The sequence below is a fragment of the Sorghum bicolor genome, chromosome 9 (genome assembly GCF_000003195.3).
Source record: "Sorghum bicolor cultivar BTx623 chromosome 9, Sorghum_bicolor_NCBIv3, whole genome shotgun sequence".
NCBI classification, from domain to species: Eukaryota; Viridiplantae; Streptophyta; class Magnoliopsida; order Poales; family Poaceae; genus Sorghum; species Sorghum bicolor.
Window position 1 is genome coordinate 10,341,766 of NC_012878.2, and position 12,968 is coordinate 10,354,733.

Here is a 12,968-nt window from a genome sequence, read left to right on the forward strand (position 1 = left end):
ATTTACAGCCTGCTTCTCTTCTCTCTCCTTCTTTCTCTTCTTCACCTCAACATTTAGCCACCTTACGACCCACCATAATACTTGCTTTTATAAGCAATGAGATCGGAAGACTTAGGCCATCCTCAATAGGAGTTTCATGACACAGTTTACAACACATCAATATTTTAGAAACAGTGCATAAGAGTTTCATGGGGATGAAACTCTCTCTACTCCCATAAAACTCTTATCATCTCTCTCTTCATTAATATAGCGCCACATCAGCATATTTAATGTGCATAAAACTCTAATAAAACTCCATTGAGACTGGCCTTACACCAGGGATTTCCCCGGCCTAACTATATAGTACGCCGAGAGGCATCACGTTCCAGTTCCACCAATCTCTCTACAAATAAAAGCGACGAACTGACCAATACCTTACCAGCCGCCTTTAATTTGCATTGACAGAAAACTATACGACACGCAAACATTTCGTTCTACACTACACACACATCAAAAGGTAGCCGACGACACATTCAAAACTCAGCGCGGCTAGCTGGTCGCGGCGGCGGCGGCGGTCGTCGTCTCGAAGTAGCAGAGCCTGTTGTCGGCGAGCTTGGTCCGGTACGCCGAGGTCTTGTACTCCCTCCACGTGAACTCCCTGTACCGTCGGCGGCCGCCCTCCCTGTCCACCAGCCCCGGCAGCGGCGCCAGGCGCTCCCGCGGCGGCGGCCCGCCGAAGAAGATGACCGACACCCGCGGCCGCCCGCTGCTCACCATCACCCGGTGCCGCACGCTCCGGAACCGCCCGTTCGTCAGCACCTGCGTGCATGCATGCACATCATGCATTATTGTTGTTGTGTTGTAACCGTGTGCGCGGGACATGGTTTTGTTCTGTCAGTCATCTGTGATGAATAGGGCAAGCACCGACCCCCCACCTGCAGCAGTACCGTACGGGTTTCCCACGAAAGAAAAAGGTTTTTGCTTGAACGCCACCAAGGCATCTTGTTTAATTCTGAAAAGATTTCGGATTTCGGTATTGTAGCATTTTTATTTTTATTTAATAAATATTGTCCAATCATAAACTAACTAGGCTTAAAAGATTCATCTCGTAATTTATGGACAAACTGTACAATAAGTTTTTATTTTTGTCTATATTTAATACTTCATACATATGCTGTAAGATTCGATATTACAGAAAATCTTAAAAGATTTTTGGTTTTTGGGCGAACTAAACAAGTCCCAAGCAAGATTCCCTCAAACATCACAGGTCACAGCCAATTGGACACGGATTGACACTGAACGCAAAGGACAGCAGGTGAGCGAGCATCGCCCCCGTGCCGTACAGACTACAGAGGTACTAGTACTGTAGTACCAAAGCTTTTTCGCATCGCAAAAAAGGTAACGGACTTGATGTGTCGGGTCGGGGAACTAGGCACTCGCTTTCCATTTCAAAGTGTCATTAATCAACTAAAATAATAATGTAATTAAACCAGAGTTTAAAGTACTACTGCTCCGTACTACTACAATACCTGCAATGCGTCGCCGACGTTGACGAAGAAGGATTGGGTGTCGGAGGGGACGGAGACCCAGGAGCCATCCCGGAGCGAGATCTCCAGCCCGGCCGTGTCGTTGGACCGGAGCACGGAGATGATCTGCGGGTCGGTGTGCTCGCCGAACCCCGTCAGCCGCGGCCGCCTCACCTCCGCCGGCTCGCCGGCGGCGGCGGCGGTCTCGGGCCGCGGCGGGTAGTGGTTCACCCTCAGCATGGAGTCGCTGTCCCGGTCCAGCACCAGCCTGCTGAACACGGCCGTGTCGTCGTCCAGGCCCAGGCCTTGCGCCATCAGCTCCAGCACCGTGCACGTCATGCGTCGCACCGCCGCGATGTACTCGTCCAGAACATCACTGCACGTATACGAACGAAACGTTGTTAGGACGCAGGCAGAACACAAAAGCGAGACAGCATGAGTTTCACATTTGCTTGCCACGTTGAGCAGGTGGTACGGTACTGGTCTTGTTTTGTTCTGAATTCTTTTTTTGTTTTCGCTACTATAACATTTTCATTTTTATTTAGTAAATATTGTTTAATTATAGATTAAAATTACACTCAAATGATTCATCTCAAAATTTATATATAAACTGTGTAATTAGTTTTTATTTTTATCTATATTTAATGTTTCATGTATATACCTAAAATTTGATGTGACAAAAAATTTTGAAAAGTTTTTAATTTTTAGGGTGAACTAAACAAAAGCTGGAATGGATGCAGAGACGATTGGACATGAGATGAAGAAGTCGGCAGAAAAGGCTCTCGATCATCAAATTCATGCCAGCTCGGAGTAGGGCACACGGTTGGGTAGGGGCTGCACACGTGCACCCGGACTCCTATCGACGCGCAAACCACACGTGACGCAAATTCTACCACTCCTGCTAGCTAGCTAGACCTTGTTTAGTTCCTAAAAAATTTTACAAAATTTTTCAGATTTCTCGTCACATCGAATCTTTAAACGCATACATGGAGTATTAACATAGACGAAAATAAAAACTAATTACACAGTTTGGACGGAATTGACGAGACGAATCTTTTGAGCCTAGTTACTCCATGATTGGACAATATTTGTCTAATACAAACGAAAGTGCTACAGTGTCGATTTCCCAAAATTTTTTGGAACTAAACAAAGCCCTACTCGCCCACTTCCGACACGAAATGCATCTGGTCGGCCAGCTAGCTACCTCAAAGTTATTGTTAGGAGTATATTATTTCGACTTTACAAAAAAGCCATGCATAATAATACGAGAACAACAAAAGAAGATTCAATTCACAATGCAAGAGAGAGAGAGAGAGGAGAAAATGGATAGGAACAGTGACTAAGCAAAGCAGGGGGATGATGAGCATGGAGGGAGGCAGCCGGCCCAGCTGACACGTACGCCTGCGGCCGATCTGCCGGCCGTGAGCAGGAGATGAGTCATGTGATGGCCGCCGAGGTGCATGCATCGGACACCAGATAGTTGTATTGTACTACTGTCCGTTCTATGTTTATGCAGACAAACTCTGTCTACGGCCATTTCCCTTCGTTTCAAAGCATATCGTTAGGTTTAGGTTTTGTTTAGATTTAAAAAGTTTTTAGATTTTGATAATGTAATAATTTTATTTTTATTTGATAAATATTTTTTAATCATAGAAAGGTTTAAAAAATTGTCTCATAATTTACAGATAAACTGTATAATTTTTGCTTTTATCTATATTTAATGCTTCATGCATGTATTGCAACATTTAATATGACGGAAAATCTTTAAAAGTTTTTGGTTTTTTGATGCAAGGCGTTACTCTCGGGCCTTGTTTAGTTCCAAAATATTTTGTAAAATGTGAATAGTACCAATTCCGTTTGTATTTGACAAATATTGTCCAATCATAGACTAACTAGGCTCAAAAGATTCGTCTCGTCAATTCCGACCAAACTGTGTAATTAGTTTTTATTTTCGTCTATATTTAATAGATACTTCATGCATACGTATAAAATTCCGACCAAACTGTGTAATTAGTTTTTATTTTCGTCTATATTTAATAGATACTTCATGCATACGTCTAAAAATTCAATGTGACGGGGAATCTGAAAAATTTTGCAAATTTTTTTTTTAACTAAACAAGGCCTCGGATAGACGGATGGATTCGAGTTTCTCACGATGGGACACTAGATTGCACCATCTAAGGGTTTCTCGCCACATCACCTGTTTTTATTTTTGGGTGTTGCTGGCCCATGGAGAAGGGAAAATTATAAAAGCCACCATACATGTAACTACAGTTTAAGTTCCTCTATATACTTAGCTCTGCTACAAATACCACCCCACAATGCACCCACTCGGCCGATTTGGTTTGTACTTCGAGTGCTACAATTAACCTAAGCTGTCATCGGGGAAAGATGTACGGATCATACTCCTATAACAAAATATATAATAACTCTAAGGCCTTGTTTACTTCTCAAAAAATTTTGCAAAACTTTTCAGATTCCTCGTCACATCGAATCTTTAGACGCATGCATAGAGTATTAAATATAGATGAAAATAAAAACTAATTGCACAGCTTGGTCGAAATTGACGAGACGAATCTTTTGAGCCTATTTAGTCTATAATTGGATAATTTTTGTCAAATACAAACGAAAGTGCTACAGTGTTGATTTTGTAAAATTTTTTGGAACTAAACAAGGCCTAATAGAGACGAGTCCAAATTGCTGAAGCTTGAAGATGGTTAAACCAGCTAAGCGTGTAGTGTTCGCCGCATGTTGTTTGTGTGTCACCTCTCCCAATCCATGTCTCTGCTTTTATGGCACGCTTCGTGAAATCGATGGTCGGATTTTTCTTTTTCTTTTTGAGAAATGTGGCGTCCTACATCACATTTCCCGTTTGAACTACTGAATTGGTAGTATTTTCTGAACAATCATACGTATTTACCGAATGTTGTATCCACAATGTGATACAAGTTTTACACTTTGCTTGCTTTGCTATTTGCCGTTACGGCATTTTCTATTGATAGAGGTCATCATATATTTGCCTAAAGAAATAGACAATGAGCATAATTGCACTCATTCATAAAGGAATAGTGCCCACGTATAACAAAGCATGTGTAAATTTATGCGATTATAGCAACCGCTGATCTAGTAAGTCTGTACGGACGGCTGGACCCACAAGCAGAGACTGCGCTCTTGCTCTTGTTGGCGCCAAGCAATGCGCCATGGCCATGACACTGCAGAATTTGATTTTACTACCAACTAAAGAGTGATGAAAACTCACCGGAAACAACAGGATGGCGCGGCGCCCTCGGACGCAGACGACACTGGCGCGGCGGACAACGCCGAGGGTGCAGCGGCGGCGCCGGCGGGGGTGACGCCAAGCAGGAGGTACTCAACCCAGCCGAGATCGCCGTTGCCGCCAATCCGCTTGCTGGCGTACCCAAACGGCGGGCTCCCGCCAACAGCGGCGGCCGCGGCCTTGTCCTTGTCCCGCTGCGGGAGCGCGAAGAAGGCGGCGGCGGCGGCCTCGAGGCGCGCCAGGAGCGGCGCCGGCACGCCGTGGCCCGTCACCTTGAAGAACCCGTGGTCCTCGCACGCCTTGGCCACCGCGCGCGCGGCCGCCGACCGGGCGGCGACGGACGCCGCCGCCGCGGACAGGTCGACCTCCGGCACGAAGGCCAGCGGCGGCGCCGCGCGTTGCACGGCCGGGAGCGTGATCTGCTCCAGCTCGCCCTTGGTGAGGACCACCATGGTTATGGTTATGGTTACAGACTGGCGCTGCAGCTGCACTGGGAATGTACGTACGTCGAAACAGAGGAGGGAAGCAGAGAGAGAGAGAGAGAGAGCGAGGGGGGGGGGGGGGGGGGGGGGGGAATGGTTTTGGTCGAGCTCGATCGAGAGAAAATCTTGGATGGGGCGGAATGGAGGAGGTGGCCTCTGTTTATATAGGCATGGATAAGAGAGCACAGCGGTCAGAGGTGTATCATACTGTTTCAGATTTCCGACAGTCGCCTGCTTCTGATCTGCGGTACTGTATAGGATACAATGCACTGTTCAGCCACGCAGTTGTATGAATGAATATCTTGCATGCCTAATCTACCTTGTGATTTGTCGATCGAGTGGTGGAATTCTGGGAATTTTTACAGAAGAAGGATTGGTCACCATCAGCCAGACCAAACAACTAGTAGATGGATATGGAGAAGTTTTTGTCGATCGAAATACAAGGTCTTTTGCTGGCTCTTACTCAAAGACAGACTTAGCATAAGAAATATTCTGAGAAGACAACATATGATCTTGGAATCTTATAACTATGAATTTTATGGACAGGGAGTGGAAGAGTCAGTTGATCATCTTTTTCTTCACTGCCCTTTTTGCACCATAATGTTGGGGAATGATAAACTTGATAGTCTCTGATAATATTGGGATCATAGAGAATTGTGTTGCTTTTAACATCCGGTTAAATTCTCAATTCTTTATAGTAGCCTTTATTCTAATGGCTTGGACAATTTGAAAAGCAAGAAATGATATAATCTTCAATAACAATAAGATGAATCTACATAATTGCAGGGTTTTCTTTTTCAAAGAAGTAAAACTAGTTGAACTACGTGTAAAATCAAGTCTGTCACTCCTCTTCGATCAACGGGTGCACTACTTAGAAATAATCTAGTCATCTCCTTTAGTTTTATTTTCTTTGTTTCTTTCTTTGTTTTCTGATCCCCTTCCCATGTTTGCTGGTGCTAGCTTGTTGTTCTAGCCCTACTTCTTTGTATCTTGTAGTTCTGTTTCCGTTTTGTTACTCTTACCTTTTTCATGAATAAATCTCTAGTTTCATAAAAAAAAATCTGGGAATTTGCCTTTTCACTGTTGGACTTTTTCAGCTGTGGAGCTGTTGTCCGGACCAGTGCCGATGAGAGTGAGAGCAAGAGGTTCACAGTGGAGATGGAGCTGGAGTTTTAAAGTTAATCCATTGCAATCAGCTAGCAGGTATTAAGGCAATCGAATTGCGGGAAGTTCTCTAAGGGGTAAGGATCCATCTGGTGAGGTAAAGGATGGATACAAAGCGGAGATATTTGCTGGCTGAGTGATGAGTCACGAGTGATGAGCAGATAAAATTGAGGGTTGGAGCTTCAAATCAACTGTAGCAGCGACCGAACGAGCCCCAAACCGAAGCAAAGCGAAACCCATCTCTATACGTATTTTTCTAGTCAACAAATTTGACCGATAAGTCATGACAAAAAATATTATTCGTTAATTTGTTATAATAGAAAAAATATTGTGAAATACTCCCTCCATCTCAAAAACTATGTAAATCTTAGTTCCCGAGGAGTCAAAGATTTTTAATTTTGACTAAATACAAATAAAAACATATTGATGTTTATGACGTATAATGAGTATAGTTAGATTAGTTATTAAATATAGTTTTATAATAAACCTGATTAGAGATTCAAATGTAAAAAACATGATTTATAAACTTAGTTAAACTTAAAAATTCTTTGACTCAATTAAGATTTATATACTTTTTTGAGATAGATTAGGCTAATAAACTCAAGCCAATAGACCAGGGCAGACACAAATAGAAACGCGAGACTCGCTGGCTGGCGGTTGGAGCTCAGGCTCGGCTCGGCTCGGCTCAGCAGGGTCCCCCATGGCCCAAAGTCGCGCGCAAGATCCGAACGCCGCGTAACGAAACCGAGCCGGCGCGACGGACGCCCACGCGGCCTCTCGCCGCGTGTGCGTGTCCCCAGCCAGGCCACCGGGGGAATCGGCTGGCGTGCGCGCGTGGGCACTGGGCAGTCAGTCAGGCGGGTCGGCCGTCGGCGTTGGCGGCGTGGTCCATAGCGGCCGGGACGCGCGCCACCACCACGGCTCGCGAAAAAAGGCTGGCGGGAGCGTGCGTGCGTGCGTGTGCCCGGGACAGCGAGGCATTGCTCGATCGGCCGCCCATCCTCTGCCGGACCGTATGGCACCCCGCGTGGACGAAGAATTGCGGCACGTTGCCACGCGACAGGGTGGGTGCTTGCGAGGCACCACCACGCCGGCCGGCCCCCGCGGCGCGCGGGGGCGAGAGAGAGAGAGGTGGGTGGGTGGGTGGGCCGTGGGTGGGAGACGTGGCCGCTGCGGGTCGCGGTCGGCGCGGGCGATGCCGCGTTGGCAGTGCTCATGGAACGGACCGCATCCGACCAGCGCGGTTCCATCTGCTTGTCTGGTCACCCGGCGGCGCTACCGATGCTGATGCTGCGCACGTTGTATTTTGCGTCGCTTGCGCGCGGTTTCCACCTATGTACGGAGTTGTTTCAGAATTTGATCCTCCAACCCCTGTGAAACCAGGCGCGCGCGCGCACACACACGTATATATAATATAATTTATATATAAATAAATGCATCTATATCTTGAAGCATGTTCACTGATTTATTATTATAAAAAAGACTACTAGTTGGCAGAAAAAAATACGAAGCGAACAGGCTCTAAGTAGCATATATGTATGGTTACCATTTTAGGGATGTGTCAACAAATTCTTAATATGCTTTTTAGAACATCCTTATCTCAACGGGAGATTCACTGATTAGGCATGCTAGATCATCTTGGTCAATCTCCAGTTCAAACACTGCAAAACCTAATTCAATTAAATAATAAGAACGATTACAAGCTAACAAAAAAAAACTATAGGAATAGAAACGAACAAGATCCAGATAAATTCAAATAGAACATCAACAGATCGAAAACTTTTTTTTCATAAAAAGCTTGTTTCATACTCTCTCTATTCCAAATTAGATTCCATGCAAGTTGTTAACTTTTCAAACAAAAAAAATTACCACCTTAACAAGTTGTTTCTTGGTTGGTTTTGCTCACTTGGCAATGGAGCCCACATGTTAGGTGCCTTTCTTTCTTTCTATTGCATAAAAATATCATATTTCATACCAAGTTATATGAATAGAAGATTTGTATTAAAATTGTAGAGCTCAACGTGATCTATAACTTATGTGATTTACAATATTATAGTTGGCAATTTTTTTATGTAAGACAATTAAGACATCAAAAAATTTGTTTTGAGTTCTCAAACTACCTTCAATGTTAACATGGTCTATAACAAGCCGTAGACCTCAATGTTATCCATTACTCTATAGACTATACTTCACAACATTTTTACCTGTGATCATTCAGAAATTCAAATATTTATTGTAAGTTCTCAGATTTTGAAATTCAGATTATTTGAATTTTGCAAACAACCTTGAACATCAGTACGGTCTATAGCAAATTTGTTGATCTCATTGTGATGATTTACTTTATGATCGGTATTTTTTTTGTTTGAGATCGTTAGAGCAAATCTTTGTTTTAAAGTTCCTTGATTATAAAATTCAATTTTTTTCAAGTGACCTCTGACACACTCTATATTAAATTTTTAGTGCTTGACAAGATCTAGAAACTACCAAACTGAAAATGTTTTCATTTAATATAATTTAGGGTGTCAATATTAATAAAAGATGGCATGCCTAAAAAACAGAGGCATGCGGTGCAGGACACTCACAATGCAAGACTCTATCATAGAGTCCAAGACAATTAATTACATATTATTTATGGTATTTTGCTGATGTGACAACATATTTATTGAAGAAAGAGGTAGAAAATATAAGACTCCAAGTCTTATTTAGACTCTAAGTCCACATTGTTCGAGGTAATAAATAACTTTGGACTCTATGATAGAGTCTGCATTTAGCTAAACCACCATGAAAACCATTTTTAAATAGTTATAGTTATGGAGCCAGGAGTGAGTGAGTGAGTGTGTGTGGGGCGTGGCGGGGGAGGGGGGGAGCGAATCAGACTTCACTCGTGAATTAATAATCTTCCAACCTTTTTTTATGGAAAATGCAATGGATTTGCAGCTTTACGAGAAACGGGAATACGAGTTGGTCATCGGGACATACATTTGCATTGATAAGAAACATAGCAATGCTCACGGTACGTCTCTGTTCTGTGATGGGAGTATGAAATACCTGACTTGCTTATATTATGGCGCCTTCCAATGCCCAACAAGTTATAGTCGATGCCATTGTGAGAGTTTATGACTTCTATGGTATCTTCTATGCAGTTGATGTCATGGTGACTTTGTCACTTGTGTAAGATCCAGAGCCGATCCACCTCAGTGATAAAGTCACCATGATTCGAGTACAGAGGAACCTCGTTCCAATAAGTTTCGATCCCATCTGTCAAGCCTCCTCCTGTAGGCCGTCATTTCTACCGGATTGACATGGTTTTCGGGCCCATTTCAGGTGATTATTGCAGCCTATTTTCAATCCAGATGAAAACTAAAATGTATTCGTTTCAGATCGACTTAGAATGAAAATTGGTCCGAAACCAAAACTGACTTCTTTTTTCTTAGTCTCCGTAGCATGGAATAAAACCGGACCTTCTGTCATTCGGATCAGTTTCTAGCCCAAGTGGAAGAATAAGTGGAGGAAGTGGATCCACTTGATCCTGGCCCGAAACTATTCAAGGGCTGCAACGAATCCTATGGAACCGAACAAGGCATAGTGAAATCAAAAAAGTCCAATGTAGAGAAACCTCATTCCAAGTTATGGTACAACTCTTGCTCATCTGGTCATACAAGGGAGTGCTCCATAATTGAGATATGTGTAACTCTCACGGGTGTGAATTTCAACTTTTGGCACTTTGGTACTGCCTCTTTTCAAAAGTCTTCGTCGTTTAAGCCCTGTACGCAGTGACAGCCACAAGTGCCGATTTTCATTTAATCGCCATGCACGTCTTAATGCCCAGCATCCCATCATTTGCCCGAGTAAACACCGCTGAAAACGCCGTTAGCGCGCTCAAGACCACACACCTGCACTCACGTACACAACCCCGCCCTCCCATAAAGGTTTGCATTCTAAGGCTATCTCAAACAGGTTATGCATCTTGCAACCTATACCCAAAATGAGTGATTCACAGGTAAAAAAGGCCCTCCAACAGAAGAGGCAAACAAATGACCCATTTTGCGTCCACTATGAGAGGAGACCCAATTTTGTGTCCTTCTCTCTCTTAGACGCAAATCTTTGGAGGCAGAGGTCGCTGGGGCGACTGGATGGGGAAGAAGAAGACAGTAAGGCTCACCGTGGATCCACAGCGGCTCGAGCCAGAGTCGGAGCCAAAGCCAGCGAAGGAGGCCGTAGCAGGGCATTGGAGGCCATGGCGGGGCACAACCGGCTCAGTAAGGCGAACCCACGGCCCGCGAACGACGACGACGACGAACAGAGGGTGGCCTCGAGGACAGCATGGTCAAATCGAGCTCGGGCTCACCGGATCGAGCTCGGGGCTCGCCAGATCTACGACGCACAGCCGGCGAGGAGCAGCCCGACGTGGCGAGGTAGGCGACGCTTGGCTGGGCGGCGTTGCGTGTGGCTCTTTTGCGTCTGGCTGTTGGAGATAAAAAGTTTTTGGGTCTCTAACCTTTGTGCGTGGGAGACCCAAAGAGATAAATGTCTCTCCAATTTAGGTGCAGACGGTTGGAGACAGTCTAAACTGGAAGAAACAATAGGGCCAGTGACAGGCAACGGCGCAGCAGTGAATGCACACGCGTACGAGGAGCCAGGTGGGCGCCTCGGAACGTCGTGAGGGCATGGTCCCGGACTTAAACGACGGAGACTTTTGAAAAAAAAAATTGCTAATACGCTGGAGACTTTTGAAAGGAGGGAGTATTTCCCATCAAACAAAAGAAAAGACCATATTGTTTCCATGGAGTACGTAAGGCAAATAAATAATATAAATCCGTCACTTTGAAACTTCTCCATTGTGCATGCTCTAGAATGAAGAATCTACACTGCTAGTTGCAGCGTCATTGATTTGGTTGTCACTTGCCATGATCGTAAACATGTACACCAGAATAAACTGTTTTTTTTTTTGAAAATCCATCCGCCAAGCTTTATTCATCTGAGAACATTGTTACATCATTTGATAAAAGAGGAATAATACAATTAGGGGGTTCATCCACCCAAATACATGAAACTTTTGACATAAACTGGTAATGTTAGCACAATCAAGTATCAACAAATCTAAAATAGGACATGCATCAGTTACAAAGTCCAGTTCATGCCAGGTGAAGTAGCACACATAATCATTTAATCCAATACGAGCACAGCTAGTTTAACTTGTAAGGAATACCATTCAGCAAAGAAAAAATGATATGGAACAAGTTTATAGACTTTCCCCTTCTATTTCCTTGATTTCATACCATCATGTCACAATGTATCATTATTAAGCTCATGGAACAACTTTGATAGATAATGTAATGTGCTTCAGTCAGAAGACGCTCAAGGTGATGGAGAAACCAACCCGTAGTTTCAATGGCATTTTATCAGAAAAACGAGGGTCAAGAGGAAAAGCAAAATTTGTACAACAGATGATCATCTATTCATCTCAAGGAATTACACAAATCAATTAAAAAGACGATAGCAAGGCAATCATTTCCAGACAAGCCAATTTGCCAGAAAAAATTAATTAGGATGAAAAGGGGGAAATTATACTGAAGCAAATTAAAACAATAAAAAAGAAAAATGAATGTCTGCATCAGATTCTTCAAACAATAGGTAAAAAAATCATCTTTCATAAATAGAACATATCTGCATCAACAGATTCTTCGAACAATCAGTAAAAAATCATCTTTCATAAATAGAACATATCTGCATGAACAGATTCTTCAAACAGTTGGTAAACAAATCATCTTACATAAATAGAACTGCTAGCTCCTACAGACACTCTTTGTTACAAGGATAAAATATGCCATCTACACAAAATAAGTAATATCGAACGGTTCATCTATAACCGACTGAGCTACTGGAATACACTGACATAAAGATGTCAAATGATTCACCTTATTTGTTTAATCGATGAAGTCAAATGCCAGACATTCCTTGACTGCATGCAGAGGGCCTGTTTGGAACGAAGGAATACAAAACAGAGGAATAGGGAAAAACACAGGAATAGGAAAGGAATACATGTGTATAACAGAGGAAAGAAAAACGTAGGAATTCTAGAGGATTTGGTGTTTGGAACAAAGGAATATAAACAACATAGAAATGAGTACTTGGCTGTGTATCTCCATAAAAGCCAAGAACAGAAAGTGAGTATTAGTGTGCATGAGCCTTGGACTTCGTGAAGGAATTGAAACCAAGAGCTAGAAGTGGATTCTTTCTTTCCTTCAAAATGTACATGCGCAGGAATTTTTCCTTTGGAAAGGAACTTGTGAATCCTTCATTCCAAACACTGCTACAGTGTTTTAAACTATAGGAATCTGGTTCCTTTAGAATTCCTTTGAAAATCCTGTAAACCAAACAGGCCCTCAAAAGACTAGTCACCATTTAGCTAACTGAGAGACACTTCACCACTCGGTGGCTAAAATTTTAAGTGCTGAATCTAAAAAGCAATACTTTACCATTTAACCATGGCTAAAGCGTAAAAAAACAGTGAAATGGTTCTAATTACAACTAATGCAA

General features: G+C 43.3%; 1 protein-coding gene across 1 annotated transcript; it reads right to left on the bottom strand.

The window, feature by feature from the left end:
* On the bottom strand, nt 273–5,368 carry LOC110430054 (gibberellin 2-beta-dioxygenase 1-like). Its single transcript, XM_021446914.1, has 3 exons — nt 4,765–5,368; nt 1,509–1,881; nt 273–798 (listed from the first exon to the last, which is right to left on the bottom strand). Exons 1-3 carry the CDS (start codon nt 5,232–5,234, stop codon nt 529–531), a joined length of 1,113 nt encoding a protein of 370 aa, XP_021302589.1. The 5' UTR covers nt 5,235–5,368; the 3' UTR covers nt 273–528.